We start from the raw sequence: 18493 nt of genomic DNA on the forward strand, positions 1-18493 counted from the left end.
CTTAAGGCCACAGCTTTCTGACCATTGATCAGTGGCTCCTGCCTGTACTGCCTAAAGAATTAGGACTGACAGTAAAAGTGGCAAATTACATGCCACCATCACAGACTGAGGAGGCCTGTGAGGGGGACCTTTCTAAGTCAGGATCCACCTCAGTTCCCCATGAGAACCCACCTAGCTTGTTGGGTGCACTACTACCCCCAGGGGGATCACTACTTGTAGTACCAGGGGGAGTGGTGGTAGTGCTTGGAGGAACATTCTCCTTTTGCTGACCCTTGGACAATTGGGATAATTTTTCCAGTGTTCTTGCTTTTTACAAACAAAGCAAAAAGGTTTCTTTTCAGGGGAGGAAGGTGTTTGGGACCCATCCCCAGAAGAGGACTTTTGGGGCCTGGTAGTGGATTGATCTTTTAATTTATCCCCAACTTTCTCTTGGTTCTTGGAAGAATATTTCTTCTGATCCCCACCTATTATTTGGCTTCACCCTTGGCCTGACCCATTTATCTGCCTTCTTTCCCAATTCCTGTGGAGAAGTCAGATCTGAGTCCTCCAGGTACTGGTGTAAAAGCTATTTTTAAAAATTATCCAGTATCCAATCTAGAGTGTACCTAAGTACACATATTGCAATTAAAGGGAGAAAGCAGATAGACTGGGGTCCTGGATAGCAGGATCCCAGGCAGACTAGTCAAAAATCAGCAAAACACCAGGAAAAAAGTGGAGGTAACCATGTAGTCAGATCCTACCTTCCTACAAAGCCATTCGCATAGTTTGCAAATCTGCAATGTAACAGCCCATAATAGCAGAATGGGAGTTTAATTCATGGTTTCAGAGTTTGAAACTTATGCACTCATGGAGGTCCAGTGTCTCCACCCACACTGTAAACTGTGCAAAGGCAAAAAGGAAATTCTGAACAGGTGTGATATCAAAAAACACATGGTTAAGAAAAGACAAACATGGCTCCATGGTCTCCCTGTTGAAGGGAATAAAGCTTTCTTGTGTAGAGAAATACCCGGCACATAAGGTTGGACCAGTGACGTATACTCTCGGTTATTTAGCAAGGAATGGCAAAGCCAATAGGTGATCATGAATAAATTGGCAAAGCAGACCTATTGGCCATGCAAGGACGGACATCAAAACACAGGTACCTGTGCCACCTAACCATTTAGGATTTCGGAATCCTTATCCTAAATAAGAGTTTTAAAAATCAATGTGGTGTGATGTGAAACAACAGTTCTGAATAGTTTAAATAGGAGCTCTGCAGAAAAGAGGACAGGGTGTTGCTTCTAAGAGCTGATACATTCTGAAGGGACAGACGTGCCTCAGCTTCCTCTTCTATGCCAGCTTCTCAGCATTTCGTGTCAAAGTCACCCCACTCTCAAATAACCTGCAATGATAGAGAGCATTGTCATGTGCTCAGAGTACAGCAATAATGGGTGGTCACCAATCAGAGTACTCAGGTAGGATGGCCCTAGGTATGTGCAAAGCTATTGTTCTTACAATGCAGTGACATGCTGTAAAAAATAAGCAATGACATTGCACTTAACTGTTATACAGATTGGTAGCACAGATAGGTTTTGGCATATCCAAAGCAGCCCCTCCCACCTACAGACATCCTGAACCAATGCTTCCTCATGCTTTAGACACATTTCAGTTCTTTGAATGCCATATACAGTGCTTAATTTGAGCTGGTGGTTTCTGGTGCTCAGTACCGGCATTTAATTGTCAACACCAGTGCTTGTGACATTCTACCACAGGGTGGAGCTGTCTGGCTAATTTATAGAGGACCATAACAACAGTTAATTATTAATCAACATACATTAAAAATAACTATCCACTGCCACCCAAGCCATTCTTGTAGCCTCGTAAGTTCTTTTCGGCATGAGGCCCCACATCTTCAAGGCCCGCCCCCTCCTCACACGGTGAAATTGCTCTTCAAGTTGGCAGGTATGTTCTCAGATTATCCAATTTATTTAAGGAAGTCTTTCTGATGTACTTTTCTTCTGAACCACCAGTAAAAACCTGGTGGTCCCAAACAACATGAGTCCCACATTCTGGGAGAAAGCACCCAGGTTATCAAGGTCATTAGGGATTTTTTCGGAAGAGATTTTGTAATTGTAAACCAAACATTTTTGGTGAGCAGCTGCATGTAACATGGTAGCTGCTCAGCAGAAATCTCTAAACGTGGCGATCTAAATGATCCCTATTTTACACACATTTGCAGTCTCTCCAAATTATGTCCGAAACAGGTGGGAGGCATGTCCATTGATTACCCCCTTCTCTGAGTCATATTAAAAGGTAATGTCAAACATCATAAACTTGAGCAAAAAAAACGTATGTTAATTTACTCATAGTAGAGGCTGCAGACCTTCCTGCTTGGCATGTGTAAATGCCATCTTAGTACACTGCTGCTCAAGACGTATTACCTTAACGAGGGCACAATGATGCTTGTCTACATCTGACATACTGCCCAAAGTTACCAGTAATGGGTCTATCCAGTCTGGAAATTGCTGCAGTATTTTCAATGACAGGGATCATTTGTAATTTGGCGGTGTGGTTTATTAATCGTTTTCGATTTGACAACTGTTAGTCAGCTTGTTACTCTGTCAATTTGTAAGTCACAGTGTGAAGGGCAGTGCTTAACCATGAATATGAACCGGTTAGCTAGAGGTGGGAAGAGATGTGTTTCTTAGCACACTGCAATATGTCAATGTTCTGCAGACAGTAAATGTCGGCACATGCCGTGTTATGAGGGCAGTGCTGTAGGATGACATGATATTTCAAGACAAAAGCTAGAAATGGCGTGCTCTTTTGGCTTAGCTAATGTCAATTCGCTGCCACTCCGAGCTCTAATTTATTCAGTCATCATGACAGACAGCTTACCCAACATGCATTGCGTTATCACTGATTGCGAAATAAACAATGGTTCCTGGGTCCCCCACATTCTTCACCTAGACTCAGGAAAACGAATATATATGCTTTTTGGCACTGAGGTAGCGGCAAAGAGTATTTTATCAGGCATGAACTGTGATTATTAATGCTCCGCTTTTTTAATTTTATTTCTATCTATAAATATTTATCAGGCTTGAACTGTGGTTATCAAAGTTCTGCTTTTTATTTCTATGTACACGACGTTTTTATTACACATGAGCTATGATTTTTAATGCTCTGCTTTTTTATTTTATTTCTCGGTCTAAGTATTTTATCAGGCATGAACTGACATTATTAATGCTCTGCTTTTTTATTTTATTCCTAGTTAGAAGTATTTTTCAGACATGGACTGCGATTATTATTGCTCTGCTTTTTTTAAATTTTATTTCCAATTCTAAGTATTTATCAGACATGAACTGTGATTATTAATGCTCTGCTTTTTTATTTCTAGATATAAGTGTTTTATCAGGCTTGAACTGTGGTTATTCAATCTCGGCTTTTTTGTCTAAGTGTACATACTTTATTTCACATGAGCTATAACTACTAATGCTTTGCTTTTTAATTCCATTTCTAGGTATAAGTCTTTTATCAGGCATGAACTGTGATTATTAATGCTCTGCTCTTTTATTCTAGGTATACGCTCTATTTGACCATTACTACATTCTTCTTTCCACTGCCTCTGATACTGGCTTGCTACATATTAATTTTGTGTTACACATGGGAAATGTACAGGCAGAATAAAAGAGCAGGACGGTCAGTAATATTTTAGATCCATTTATTCAGATACTGTTTAAACGTCATTTTAGAGCAATGTCTTTGAACTGAATATCAATTCTATAGACAGTTGAAATGGTTTTGGACTTTTCCGAGTGGGAGGGATCAGCAGTCCAGGGTGAGTGAACCCCAAAAGAATGGAAAAACCAGGGGCCAGATGATTGTAGCAAATCATCCTAGCCGCTATCATAGGGTGCTACCAGCCCCCTTCACTCATTTGATTGGATGAGGCTTCACTTTACCTCTGACCCATTGCTAAATCCCATCCGATGTCATATAGAATGAATTAGATAAAAAATCCTTCCATGAATGAACCTTGCAATATCTCAAAACGTTGTGGCTTCTAATTGAATTTCTTGTATATGCTTCTGTTGGCAACACAATTACGAGTAGTGGTGGTCGCGATATTACAAATTTTGAAGATTATGTAATTGTGGCCTTCAACTGTCTGATCAAATCAATTACGTTTTTTATAGAATTTGCAGCTAATCAAAGGTTTGTGCTAAATTTTCCTTTCCCTGACCTCTACTTTTTTAATGACACATGCATTAGGAGATACGATTGTAACTGTGTACCCTAAAGCACTAGGGGCTCTGTACAGCGCATGAGGGATCTCTGGAACCAGTAGACTAAAAGGGCAAATGACTGGTTCACCACCACGTTTGCGAAGGCCAAGTGCTCGATGGATGACATTGATAAACAACAATTGGTGCAGGACAGGCTGTGCGGAGAAGAGTCACCGCTATATTACCTGCACTTTGCAGCAGACAATCTCTTGGTCAGATAGCCTTCATCACTGTTGTGGCGCTTGAATGGTGTTCATAAACCCTGGCAGTTTTCAAAGTTAACTCTTCAGCACTACAGGATGAACTGACTGGGAGCTCCTACTCATGACATGATTGGTAGATAGAGTAGGCCAGGCCAGCAGAACTTCAGGAGAACTGTAAGCTTAGTTCTAGCTTGGGTAATGAGGGTAGTACACCGGCTAAAACTCAGAGTGCACGACAGCAACAGCTTCTACAGAGGTCAAGATCCAAAAGATGATCAGAGAGCAACACAGAGTTCAGGGTCCTTTCATGGTAAATGTAAATCTAACCAGGTCGGGGCAGTCTTTAACTGCTTAGAGAAGAATGTGGAAAGGACAAATCCCAAATGGTATCATATGCCAGAGGGGCGGAGGCCCAATCTGCCCAGCACCGGGTTGAATTATTTGCAAGTCCTTGCATTCCAATGTTCATGTGTGAATTACTTGGTGGGGCTGGGCTTAAAGAAATGGATAGGAAAGATGCCTGTAGGACGGATATACAGTCAACAGACAGCCAGATGCCAGCATGCTTTCTGAAAATGTAATAGCTGGCAAGGGCTATTGAGTTCATTTGATGAGAAGTTTAATAATTTGATAGGTGCAGCATCAGTCACTGTGAGAAATTGAGTTACTGGTTGAGGGGGTGAAACCCCACTCAAGCACCAACCACAGTCCTTGTCAGAGTGAAGTAACAAGCAAACCCCAAATTAACGTGAGCTCAGCCCACTGGTAGCTTTGCAAAGAGCAGGCAGGCTTAACTTAGAGGCAATGTGTAAAGTATTTGTGCAACACCCCAAACAGTAAAAACATGAAACTACCACACAAGAAGGATCCCACACTACGTTTGAAAATAGAGTACATTTTAATAAATAAAACAAGGTCAAATCGATAAAAAACCAATCAGTAGAACCACAAAGATGCAATTTGAAATATTTAATTGAATATAGTGCCAAAATGCACAAAGCACCAACTGTGGATATCTGGTCAGCTAGATCAGGACAAAGTTGCAAATTCAGGCAGACTGTGATGGAGCACGTGCCGGCTACGGGGAGCCAGTTAGGCCCGATGAACAAGAGTAACTTAAATCCTAGTTGTGAGAAGTCGCAGAGTCCTGTTTCAAGAATGAGCTGCACAGCGAGGTGATGCGGGGTCCGTGTCGGAGATGCTTCGAGCCGAGGTCGTTCTGAGAACTTGTCAGTCTGTGATGTAAGGTCCTACATTGCCATTGAGTAGGCCATTGATGATGGGACTTGCAATGTTGAGTCCTGCGTTGAAAATGCGTCACGCACCGGCTGGTTCGGAAAATGCTACAGTGCTTGCGATGCAGAGTCCTTCAATTTTGGAAAGTGGTTTATTAGTAGGTGTAGCTAGGGACCTACAGCTGGTAATAACACCACAATCACAAATAAGGTCCAGTCAAATCTCAAAAAATTAATCTGTGATCAACCCTTGGTAGCTTGGCTGACGAGCAGTCAGGCTTAACTTAGAAAACAGGTGTGCAAAGCATTTAATATCACCAAAACAGTAAATAAGAAAGACACAAAATACATTATTTATTTATTTATTTATTTATTTTATTTATTTGAATTTATATTGTGCAACAGCTACCCAGAAAGGGTTTCCCGGCGCAGACAGAAAAGTCCTGACAAAGCAACGCCTGGGCATCTTATTTGTCAAATAGCCAGGTTTTAAGCAGCTTACGGAAATTGGAGTAGCTTGTTTAATTTCTGAGCGAGACTGGGAGGGAATTCCAATAAGATGGCTCTAAATATGTGAAGGATTTTCCTCCCATCCGTGCCAGTTTGTATTTAGGGACCACAAAACTGCCTTGGGAGACTGATCTTAGATTTCTGGATGGGGTGTAGGGTTTGGCCAAAGTGCAGAGGTTGTTGGGGGCCATTCCAGATTTAATTTTGTGCATGTATGTGAGTGTTTTAAATTTAACACGATTTTCAATGTTCAGCCAGTGTAGTTTACATCGATATGCTGAGATAGATTTTCTTTTAGGGACTTTGCATAGAAGTCTGACTGCAGCATTTTGGGCCATCTGTAATCTGTGGATTATATGTTTGTTTGAGCCTACATAAAGGACATTTCCATAGTCAAGCTGGGAAGTGATTAAGGCATTGACTACAGTTGTTCTTGTTGTTTCTGGTAACATCCACCAGATGTTTCTCAGCCATTTGATGATGGAAAATCATGTGACTGCGACCTTTACTGATTGGGCATGCATACTCGAGGTGTCGTCAAGGAGTACACCTAGATTTCGCACTTGTGATGAAGGCAAAGGGAGACTGCCCATTTTGTCTGGCCAATGTTGTAGGCTCCAAAGATCTTTCTGCTTTCCCAGTATTAGTACCTATGTTTTTTCTCCATTTAATTTTAGGAAGTTTGATTGCATCCAGGCTGCTATGTTAGTTAGTCCTGTCTTGAGTGTGGAGGTAGCATTGGGGTTTTGCACCAATAGTGAAAACATGATTTGTGAGTCATCTGTGTAGGAGTAGATTGACAGCCTGAATTTTTCAGCCAGCTCCGCTAAAGGTTTTACATAGAGATTGAACAGTAGCAGGCCTAAAATGGATCTTTGTGGCACACCATGTGCAAAGGAGTGTGTTTTGGAGCGAGCGTTCTGAGAAAAAACTTGAAAAGTTCTATCTGAAAGGAATGCCTGAATCCATTTGAGAGTTGTGCCGCCTATTCCTATTTTGCTTAGTGTGTTTATGAGCACAGTGTGTGATATGGTGTCAAATGCTGCGCTCAAATCTACCAGAATGAGCGCCACCGTTTCTCCTCAATCTAAGTTCTGACAGATTGCTTCCGTGACACCTAAGAGAGTGGTTTCAGTAGAGAAGCCAGCTCTGAAACCTGACTGTGAAGGGTGGAGTAAGTGATGTGTTGTAACATATTGCGTCAGGTGTGTATAAATGTGTTTTTCTAAAAATTTTGATAGAATCGGAAGCAATGATATGGGATGATAGTTTTTGCTTTCAGCAGGGTCTGCATTAGGCTTTTTAATAATGGGTGAATCATTGTGAGTTTCCATGTGGGGGGAATCACTGACTCTTTGATCGATGCATTTAGAAGGTGGGTTAAAACTGATAGCATGGAGTGAATTCTTTGTTTGAGAATAGTGGCTGAAAGTGGGTCTTTCGGTGATTCTGATTTAATGGATTTCAGAAGTGCATCCACAATTTCCGTTGTAAGTAGGGGCCAGTCAGTTAGAATGCAGTCAACACCGTTTTGACTGTGTTCTTGCATAGAGGGGGGATGTGGTGACATTAACATAGGTGTATTTGAGCTCACTGAGATATCATGTACATTATCTTGTGAGACAATCTCTTGGTATATTCCTTCAACTTTATTTATAAAGAAGACTGCTAATTCCTCGCATTTGGTTTGGGTCAATATCGGTGATTTGGCTAAAGTGTCCGAGCCTGCGAGTTCTTTTACTGTGTTAAACAGTGTTTTTACACAGTTAGATGCCTTTGAGATGGTTAAATTCACAAATGTGGCGCAAGCTTCTTTGCATTGTTTGTGATATTTGCTCAGAGCTATTTTATAGGCTTGTTTGGAAGATTCGGCATAATCTCTCCTCCACTTTCTTTCAAGGATCTCAAGTTTTTATTATTTTTAAAGATTCATTATACCATGGCGCCGGTGGGCGATGGATGTTTCTTTTATACTTTATAGTGGGGAGGCAGGTGTCAATGGCTTCTGAAAGCCAGTTTTGCACTGTAGCAGCGAGGGGACCAAATTTTTGCTCTAAGGATGGTTTGTGGGCATCATGACATTCATTTAATTTGTCAATGTCTAACTTTTTCCAGTTTCTCTGTGCTTCCCCTGTTCCTTTTGAGTTATTTGAGGTACTCTTATCAGATGGGGTGGTCAGTGTGAAATGTATCTGATAATGGTCAGACCAGCTTGTAGGCGAAGCTGGGGTGCAGGTAATTGTATTTAAATTAGAGAAGATGGGGTGTAAAAGATGTCCGGCTGCATGGGTTGGACCGGAATTGAGTAGCTCTAGATTTAGGGAAGCCATGTCAGAAATGAATCTGGCACTGTTTTTGCAGGTAGAGTCTTCCAGATGTAGATTGATGTCTCCTAATACTGTGAAATTTGCTGTATTCGTGGCAAAAGATGAAATAGCTACCATAAAAGTGGGAATCCAATTAGCAAGGTGTTCTGGGGGTCGATATACTAGAACTCTCGAGTAAATAAATTTGGGGGAGAGAGTACGTTTGAATAGTGCAGCTTCACATGCAGGAATGTGTAGATGTTCCTGAGTGCAGCGGAATTGTTTTAAAAAATATTACCGCAATTCCACCCCCCATTCTTTTTGTTTAATCTACTCTTGTTATAGTGTAATTGGAAGGTAAGGCTACTGCTATGTCTGGGCCTGAGCTCTCATGGAGCCAGGTTTCTGTGAGAAAAAACGTATCCGGTTAGTCATTAAAAAGTAGGTAAAAAATATTAGCTTTATGTTTTGGGGGCGAGCAGCAGTTTATGCTTGTCATAATCCAACACCAATATACACAAATAGAGAATATTTCCAATCTGTAAAATGGCACCAACATGACAAAAATCCAATGTTGGGAACAAGAGATACGAATTTTTAAAGAATAAATACAAAAATGTCATTTCTAACACCTAAATGTAAAAAGCGCCAACAAAGGTTATCTGGTCGCGCTGGACCGAGACCAAGTCAGAGCTTCAGGCCAACACCCACGATGGAGTGCAGGTCGGATACATCGAGTGGTGGCGGCTGGTCAAGTTTTCACCTTCGCACTTAGTTCCTTTTTAAAGCTTTTTCTCTTGTTGTCGAGCGATTGGATTCATCAATTTGGACTTGGTTCAACGATGGTTGCCTGCAGCAGCAATATGTATCGCTGAGTTCTGGAGGTCCTTGTTTTCGATGTTAAAGAGCTCCAGAACTTTTAGCAGGGCAAACCTGGATGGTCAGGCCGTGTTGCGGTTTGACTTCGTTGGCTTGACTTTCATCGTCGAGTTCACTTATGAAGCTTTATCCAGAAAGTTCTCAAAAAGCTTCCAAACTCTCAAAACTTCATCTGAAAGGCCCTTTGAGGTCTTGAAGTTTCCACAGCACCAGCCAGGGGGCCAGAAGCTCTTATTTGCCTCTTTCAGGGTTTGGGACTACAAATCCTGTGGAGTCCATGTGAAGCTGGTCAGCAGGGCTTGTCCTTGTTGGATGATGCATGTGACTTCTTCCAGCATTTTTCTTCTTGTTGCTGATCAGGGAGTCCAATCCTTGATCTTTAAAGCCAGGCAAAGTCCTTTCATTGTGAAGCTTTGAGAGTTTAGCATGTGTAATTCTTATGAGCGCAGTCTAATGGTTTAGCAGGGCAGTCCTTCTTTTTCTGATGTTTTCAAGCAGGGGCCTCAGGTGCAGTGCAACCTCTCATATATATTACAGATTCTGGTCTGGCAAGGGGAGGTCACCCCAACCTATGGAGTTCTGGTTGCCACCCTCCGTTGTGACTATTTCCTGGGAAGTTCTGCATATTTCTGTCCCATATTGCACATCTCCACAAAAAACTAAATTGAGAAAATCTCTCCTTGGAGCTTAGGTCTGGCTAACCCAACCCATAAATGTGGCTAACATTTCCCTACGATCCTCTTCCAGTCCTCCTCCTTATCTTATAATATGACTTAGTGATGTAAGAGCGACACAAACCGGGTCATAAATATGACCCTAAGTCTGAAGGTAAAATCCTTGACTGGGCCATTCTGCTTGGTTTATCCGACCTCGAGATCAATCGCGGTTTGCCTCAAAGTGCACCTAGGTTCGGGCTACCACGACCATGGACTGTCATTGGTGCTCAGTGCTTTTTGGCATTATTTTACTTCATTGCTGCTTTAGTACTGCATAAATGCTTCACACATTGACCTATGTTAAGCCTGTCTGCTCAGTGCCATAGCTACTAGGGGGTTGAGTTCAGGATAATTTACTGACTTTTTGATTCACCCTAATGCTTGATGCAGGCATCTGCCCGTCCCAAATAATACTCTACTTTCTTACATCTTGTTAGAGAGTTGAGATATTTCATTAATTCACATGTTTGCTGTATCCTGATGTGCAATTGGCTCTTCCCTAGTCAGTCAGAGTCAATTGCATTCTTGTGACATTTTTCAGTAGACTATTGTGCCTTTCCATTTGTTTGTAACTACATGCTAGCCAATAATCTATGTACATAGGCTGAGTCCTCTTAAAGACCTCATATTAACCTAGAAGAAAAGAGAATATTGCACCTGCATGGATTACTTTGGCCTGGCTCATGGATGAGGGTGTTTTCCAAAATATCTATGAACAAAGTAGTTACAGATTTGTACAGTTATTTGGTATTTTATTAATCAATACTAGTTGATCTTCTCACTGGTAGTGTATAGTTCTTTAAAGTTGTGTTTTGCATTATTCTGCAGCAGTGGTGTTGCTATTAATAGTTCCGAAAGTGCAGTATCACCTAGTCCATGGGGTGCGGATGTCCCATTGCACCTTATTTATGGTAAACATTGTTTACCTGAAATCCGGTACACCGCATGCAATTACAACACAGTATTACAACTACCAAATTGTAACAACGAATGTCAGTTCTCCGCAAGTGAAAACAACTGCTTGCGGAGGGGTCAGAAGGTGTTGAATTTAAAATCCAAAACCTTCTCTACTGTTGCACAGACTGGAGTTGGAATTGTAAATGATATTATTCCAACATCCAGAGATCCCCCTAGAAAAAATTGTTTGTCCAACTTGCGGAGTAATGGCATGCGTTGTTACAACACGTTAGTTGCAACAACAGCGTTGTAATTGCATGCGAAAAAAGCGTGCGTGGAAAAGTGGCATATTCCTCATTTATAGTTGCCTTTTATATTGAACTGGGGATGGCTGAAAACCAATTTCCCTTGCTTGTTTTAGGACACATATCACCCTTGCAATGCCATTGGGTCTGGGACAAACATTGAGGATTCATTAGAAATAGACCTGGAAGCAAAGAGTTAGCAATAAAACGACGTAAAGGGGTTGACTTCAATGGCTGTCCCTCATGCCCTACATTGCACATGCTATTTTTACATTACAGTAAATATCCATAAACATTTACTAGTTACTATAAGAAAAAAACTGTATGGCAATCATTTGATCGGATTTAATTTTCCAAAACACCCCATTATGCTGCATCCACCATTAGTCCTCGCTTTCTGTCCACACTTTCATACAGATATTGGCAATCATACCCCACCACTCTCCTTCCACCAATGACCGCTATCACTAAAAGCAAGTACTCACCTAATGGAATGCTAATATTCCTAAATCAGATCTACATCTCACACTTTTATGCACTCAAAATGTTTTGATACATTAAAGACAGCTTTTGACTTACATTATTCTATTGTAGCATCACCCGTGCCACATCCTTTGTTTATTTGATGATCAAAATAAAAACAATGAAGATAGATGCATCCCTTCATAAATGTAAAATATTCACATCCATAGAATTCCTCAAAATATGTAAGAATGTTATAGGGTTGCATGAAGTAAGGGGCTAATATTGAGTAAAGCATGGATCCTAGAGTCATATTTAGCGCTTTCAATCTACTTAGCATTGGCAGTTGCCATAAATAATAAAAGCATTGTCAGCTCAAAATATTTTATGAAATTTTATAATAAAACTAAGACAATACAAAAAGAGCACCAAACTAGGTACCCATAAAAGCAGTGCTAACATGAATAATAAGATAATACTGGTACCTATAGAAAAGCAGATATAGCATAATATGATGCATGACAAATATTTAACAAAAAAAAGGGAAAAGAAAAAAAAACATACTATCATCAATGTAGAAATCCATATCAGAGCTACTTATAATAAACATCCAATTACTACAGATCTAAAAATAAACAACATATTGGAAACATTGAATCTATATCTATACTAATCCATACTAATATTATAAAGAGAGAGCCCAAACCTTTGAGGCGGGTAATCTCGGGAACCACAGCACTAGTCACAACACCCAATACAGCATTGGAAAGGGCAGTTGCAGCAGAAGGACATAGGCTATACAGATGCCCACCATATACATTTTAAAGGTAAAAGAACCTTACCAGCAAAGTAGTCCCTTGTGGGCGTGGGCGTGGGCGGGGCGTGGCATGGCGACAAAAAAAAAGCGTTGCTTAAACATGTGCGTTGTGCTAGGGGTGTGTGCTGGGGGTGTGAACAAGGCCAATGGAAGTGGCAATTGCAATTGCGCTGCACCAAGGGGTGTGGCCAATGGCCGCGACAAACGGCAAAAATCGTGCAGCACATTCCCGCCCAAAAAAACGTGCCTTGAGGGCGTGTGGAAAACAAACGTGTGTATTGGGCCAGGGCGTGGCCAAGGCCAATGGGTGCGGCAAATGCGCGGGAGCAAGGGGCGTGGCCAATGGGCGTGGCAATTGCCGGGGCATAGGCGGGGCAGATGCGACTGATCGTGCCTGCAGAGACAATTACTGCACAGTATCCTGCGTGCTGTCAGCCAGTCAACTCTGCATAAAGGACTGTGCCTGCGCGGACACTAACTGCAGCGTCTCCTGCGTGCTGTCACACACTCAACTCTCTGCATAAACTAATTGACACCAGGCGCACAACATCAACCAGGGCTGGAGCAGGGCTCAGGTGGCGGATGACGCGACTAAGCGCGCCTGCTGGGACACTAACCTTTGAACTGACTGCACTTTCCCACACGTGCAGCGTCTCCAGCGCGCGCTGTCACCCACTCAACTCTCTGCATCAACGACTTTACACCACAAGCACAACATCAAACAAAACTGGATCCGGGCCTCAAGCGGGGGATGACGCGATTCAGCGTGCCTGTGGGGACATGAAATTTACAACTGAATGTACTTTCACACACGCTTACCTACGGAAGTGGAGGACATACACACTAGAGACATCTGCTAATACTTCTTACTCCGAGGTACACACAGTATCTGCAAACACATGCCTAACTATTGTGACACTTCATGCTGAAAATGTTGTCTACTGCGAGATTTTAAAATAAATTTCCCTTGCCTATTACACACATTGCACACATTCTATTTCATAACCGGACAACGTCGGGACGGGCTGCTAGTAATATTATAAAGAGAGAGCCCAAACATTTGAGGCGGGTAATCTCAGGAACCACAGCACCAATCACAACACCCAATACAGCATTGGAAAGTCCAGTTGCAGCAGATGGACATAGGCTATACAGCTGGCCCCCATATACATTAGAAGGGTAAAAGAACCTTAGGGGCAAAGTAGTCCCTTGTGGGCGTTCTGCTGGGGGCGTGTTTGTGTGGGTTGTGCTGGGGGCAAGGCCATACAGCGATGGGCGTGGCATTCGCTACATGTTAGTACTTACTTTGACCATGTGCGTTGAGCTGGGGGCAGAAATCAGGTAAAACAAGCGTTTACAGGGCTCCATTGTGGGCATGTGGGGGCGTGGCCAACGCTACGTGTTAGTACTTCCTTGTGGCCGGGTGCGTTGTGCTGGGGGGTAAATCAGGTAAAACATGGCCATACGGCAATCGGCGCGGCAATCGGCGCGGCATTCAACGGGCATTCGGCAAAAAGGGGGAGCGGAAATCCTGAAAACAAGCGTTCACAGGACTCCGTTGTAGGCGTGTGTATACCCGGACAACATCGGGACGGGCTGCTAGTTAAATATAAAGCCATATTATTATCAATTGGTTTCCTAAATGAATGATAAGAAGAGTTGTCATGAATAACAACAAATAAAGATAGATTAGCATCTTTTCTAGCAAAAATTATCCATCACCACCAACTTTAAAATGATAATAAGGATATATCTTCCCAATATGCAGTAATAGATTTTAAGGCTGCCGATAATAAGAAATCTAAGAGTTTTCAGTTCAAATCAGACAAATTACTAGAAAGAGCAATAGATTTGCAAATCAATATATTAATAGAAAGTGTCTCAGAGAAATTGATTTTTTTAATGAAATCCCAAATCTCCCTCCAAAACTGAAAGATAACATAACATTAAAAAATCATGTGCTTTAACAAACCTGGATTCAGATTACAATGCCAACAATTAGAAGCAGAGAAAAGCTTAGTATAAAATAACTTTAATAGAGTGCATAAGCAGTTAAAAAGAATAAAAGAGTTTGTTTGATACAAGGACACAGGTAGCCATCCTGAAATATTATTTATTAAAATTGTCTTCCATATATTCTGATTAAATGATGATGATAGTTCTTCATTCCAAAATGCAGTAATCACATTAATACTATTACCTTGAAAATTACTTTTTTTTTTATAAATTAATGATACAGCATAAGATGAAGGAGCCACTGCTTAAACATGAATTTCTAAATTTATATTTAAGCAGTGGCTCCTTCATCTTATGCTGTATCATTAACATAGTTGCTACCTTTCTCCAGCTACTTGCCGTTTGTATCACATTAATTGATATATTCTAGCATTGCTGCAAATTCCTTGCCCCCCTCCCTTCTCCTCAAACCGTAAGGCAAATTCTCTAAATGTGATTTAAAATTGGTATTTGGTTCATCCGTGGATTGTTTTCTAATCATGTATTTATTGATTCACAATGCATGTTGTTTTTTTATTATGTCTACTTTTTAAGGTCCTAGTGACCGAAATAAAAGTTTTTGAAACAAAAACAAATTTCTAAATCTGAATTAATGTTTGAGAGAATATTATTAGGAAAGGAATCTAGGATAGAATTAAATAAAGGCTCATATTAAGAAAAGTCAGAAGGAGGTAAACAAAATCTTTTTTGCAAATCATCAAAGGACAACAATGTATTATTATGGTGTATAGCTTCAAAATAAAAAATAACAGCTTTAATCCAAGAGTGCCAAAATTGTACAGTTTGAGAAAGTTTTAATCATGGATTATGCCATAACAATATATTTAAGGTATGTGAAATAGTGGATTGAAAAATCATGAAAAAATAACTTTGTGGATTTCACATAGATTTATTAAGTAACATTGAAGTATTAGACACAGTTAGCAAAGCGGGTAAAGGAAATGGTACTATCAAACCTTTTTCTATGAATAGCCATGTAGGAGGATTATTAAGATGGGAGTGGTTAAACCAAAGGGAACTTTGCTTCAATATAAATGCTTTATGATAATTAAAAGAATCCTGTAAATCTAAACCACCATTAGATTTTGAAAATTTACATTTCTTATACCTTATACGGAGAGTTTAATTATTTCCAAATAAATTTAGAAAAGAGTTTATCAACATTTTTATAAAACTGCATAGGGGATTGACTAGGAATCATAGCCATGTAATAAAACATCTTAGGAGCTATTTCCATTTTTATTGAATCCATTTCCCCCCACCATGAAAGATGTAATACAGATAATTTGAAAAATGTATCTTTAATCTAATGTTTAATAAATTTCACAATGATGATTGTTTTTTATGATATTGGATAATAGAATACCAAGATATTTAAGTATATCCCTTTGCCAAATTAATTTTTTTATGGGTAACATATCAGGGGTACAATGAAGATTGAGGGAGAAAAGTTCAGTTTTTTTCAGTATTTAACGTATAACCTGAAATATTGGAGTATAAGGAGACTGTATCAAATAAAGGAGGCAAGGAGGATTCACGATAACTAATGAACTAAAATATATCATCTGCAAAAACTAAGGTTTTATAATCTCATCATTAATATTAATACCAGTAATATCTATACACTTTATAATAGCAGTGAGTAAAGGTTCAATAACAAGAAGAAAATGTATAGGAGTCAAGGGACAACCTTGTTTAGTACCAATAAAAAATAACTTAATTAGAAATGTGACCATTATTGAAAAGTCAAGGAGGAGTGATGGAATAAAGAGCCGATACATATCATGCTAACAAATGAATAACCAAAAAAGAGCGCCAACAGGGTATGGAATAAATATTGTCAATGAACTGTGTCAAAGTTTTTTCAGAATCCAATGCCAATATTCAAGAAGGTAAGAGTATGGAACACGCTTGTTCAATGGCATGTAATAAGACTTTAATATTGTTAACAGACTATGTTTCATGAAACCAAACTGATTGAAATGTATAACAGAATCCAGCACAGAGGTCAACCTGGTTGCAAGAATTTTAGCATAGATTTTACAATCTTGATTTGTTAAGCAAATAGGGCAATATTTGAAACAATAGCTCAATCTTTATTAGGTTTTGGAAGAACTATAAACAATGCTTCAGTAAAAGATGCAGAAGTTGTACCCGAGGAACTAAAAAAGGTAAAAAGTTTAAACAAATAAGGAATGATCTGCAAAGCAAATTATTTGTAAAATTCAGCTGGAACTCTGTCAGGACCCAAAGATTTACCTTTTTTACGGCATTTAATTGCCTGTTCAATCACTTCCATAGTAACTGGAGAACCTAAGTTATCTTTGGCTGATTATGACACTTGTGGTAAACCACATATATGTAAAAAATGGTAAATCGTGAAGAATCCCAGAATGAGTTTTATTTTACAAGGTACCTTATCCTTTTGGGATAAGGTAATTTTTCCCTTGCAACCATGAACTGTATTTATTGGAGTTTTATCTTTTTCAATACACAAATAAATTGCCAAGAGACTTCCAGATCTATTAGCCTTAAAACAGAATTTGGCTTTAGTATTAGAAAGTTGTATACCAGCCCTTTTACTAAATATAGAATTACATTATTACTGAAGTTTTTGCAATTTTATTTTATATTCTAGATAATTAGCAGTTATAAAGAAACTCTCAAATGTTGCAATTTGCTTGTCCAAATCCTCAATTTTAGAGTAGTAAGATTTGTTTTTATGAGCCATAAGAGAAATGATTACCCTTCTAACATAAGCCTCAAATGTATCCCGTTGAGTCAGCATAGATGTAGAGCCTACTCGATTAAAAGTAAAATAATCCTGGCACGCTGATAAAAGTTTTAGTTATTATTTTCATTTATGAAAATATGTGCATTTGTATGCCATCTGGTTTGAGACTGATGATTTGAGCTATGTTGTAAAACAACTGAAATAAGAGCATGGTCAGAAATAACTATATTGTGGATAATTGAATGCAGAAAAAGAGTGAATTAAATGCTGGGAAACTAATAAATAATCTAATGTTCATTAAGAATTATAAAGATTTGAAAAAAATTAAAACATTTGGATGATGTAAACACTAAATATCAACCGATTTAGGGCCCGATTATGATCTCGGCCAGAATGCCTCTGACCTGAGGTTGGAGGCTTTCCAACTGAGATTGTCGATTTTACTTCCAACCGCCTAATTAAGGGGCCAATTAGGATTGCGGTGATTCCGCATCCTCCGGGCTGGCGGAAGCCACTGCCGTCCCTGAGGGTGCGGAATCACCGCAGCAGTGCCTTCAAAGACCCCCCCGCCAGATTAGGATGGCTGGGGGGGTCATCAGCGGACGGTAAAACCGTCTGCCACTTTTCCGCCGCGGTCGCCTTCCGACCGTGGCGGAAAATCTCTAATATGGTGGCAGTGTCTATCAGACACCGCTAGCCATATTAGGATGGGGCAGGAAACATGCTTTTCCACTGCGGCTTTTCCGCTGTGGAAAAGCATGTGGTCTTTTGAGTTTGGGGGCCCGTTGCGGGCCCCCAGGGTGTCAGGAGGTTGGGGGTGCACATGGGGGGTGCACATGGGGGGGTACCTATGGTACCTCCCTGCATTTACATGCACAAAGCGGCAGGCACCGCGTGGTGCCTGCCGTTTTGTGCATGTAAATGCAATACATGCATTTTTAACCTTGCAGCGAGTGCTGCTTCAAGTAGCGCCCGCCGCAAAGTTAAATATACGGGATGTGACCGCCAGGGTGGCGGTCACATCCTAATTGGCATGGAGGGATCGCCGCTGCCCCTGCGGACGGTCCCTCCCGTCCGCCATCCTAATGACCCCTAAACTCAGAGACTGGCCCGTAATAGGTATGTAGAGCATTTTACGCGTTCCCAAT

General features: G+C 40.4%; 1 protein-coding gene across 1 annotated transcript in view; it reads left to right on the top strand.

Annotated features, from left to right (window-relative positions):
• MCHR2 (melanin concentrating hormone receptor 2) overlaps window positions 1-18493 on the top strand; it is a 637069-nt gene that overhangs the window by 535356 nt on the left and 83220 nt on the right. Inside the window, exon 4 of the mRNA XM_086925251.1 lies at window positions 3559-3678. Within this exon, the coding sequence (XP_086781377.1) occupies window positions 3559-3678 (120 nt within the window). The remainder of the gene's footprint in view (window positions 1-3558; window positions 3679-18493) is intronic.

The sequence above is a fragment of the Lissotriton vulgaris genome, chromosome 6 (genome assembly GCF_964263255.1).
Source record: "Lissotriton vulgaris chromosome 6, aLisVul1.2, whole genome shotgun sequence".
NCBI classification, from domain to species: domain Eukaryota; kingdom Metazoa; phylum Chordata; class Amphibia; order Caudata; family Salamandridae; genus Lissotriton; species Lissotriton vulgaris.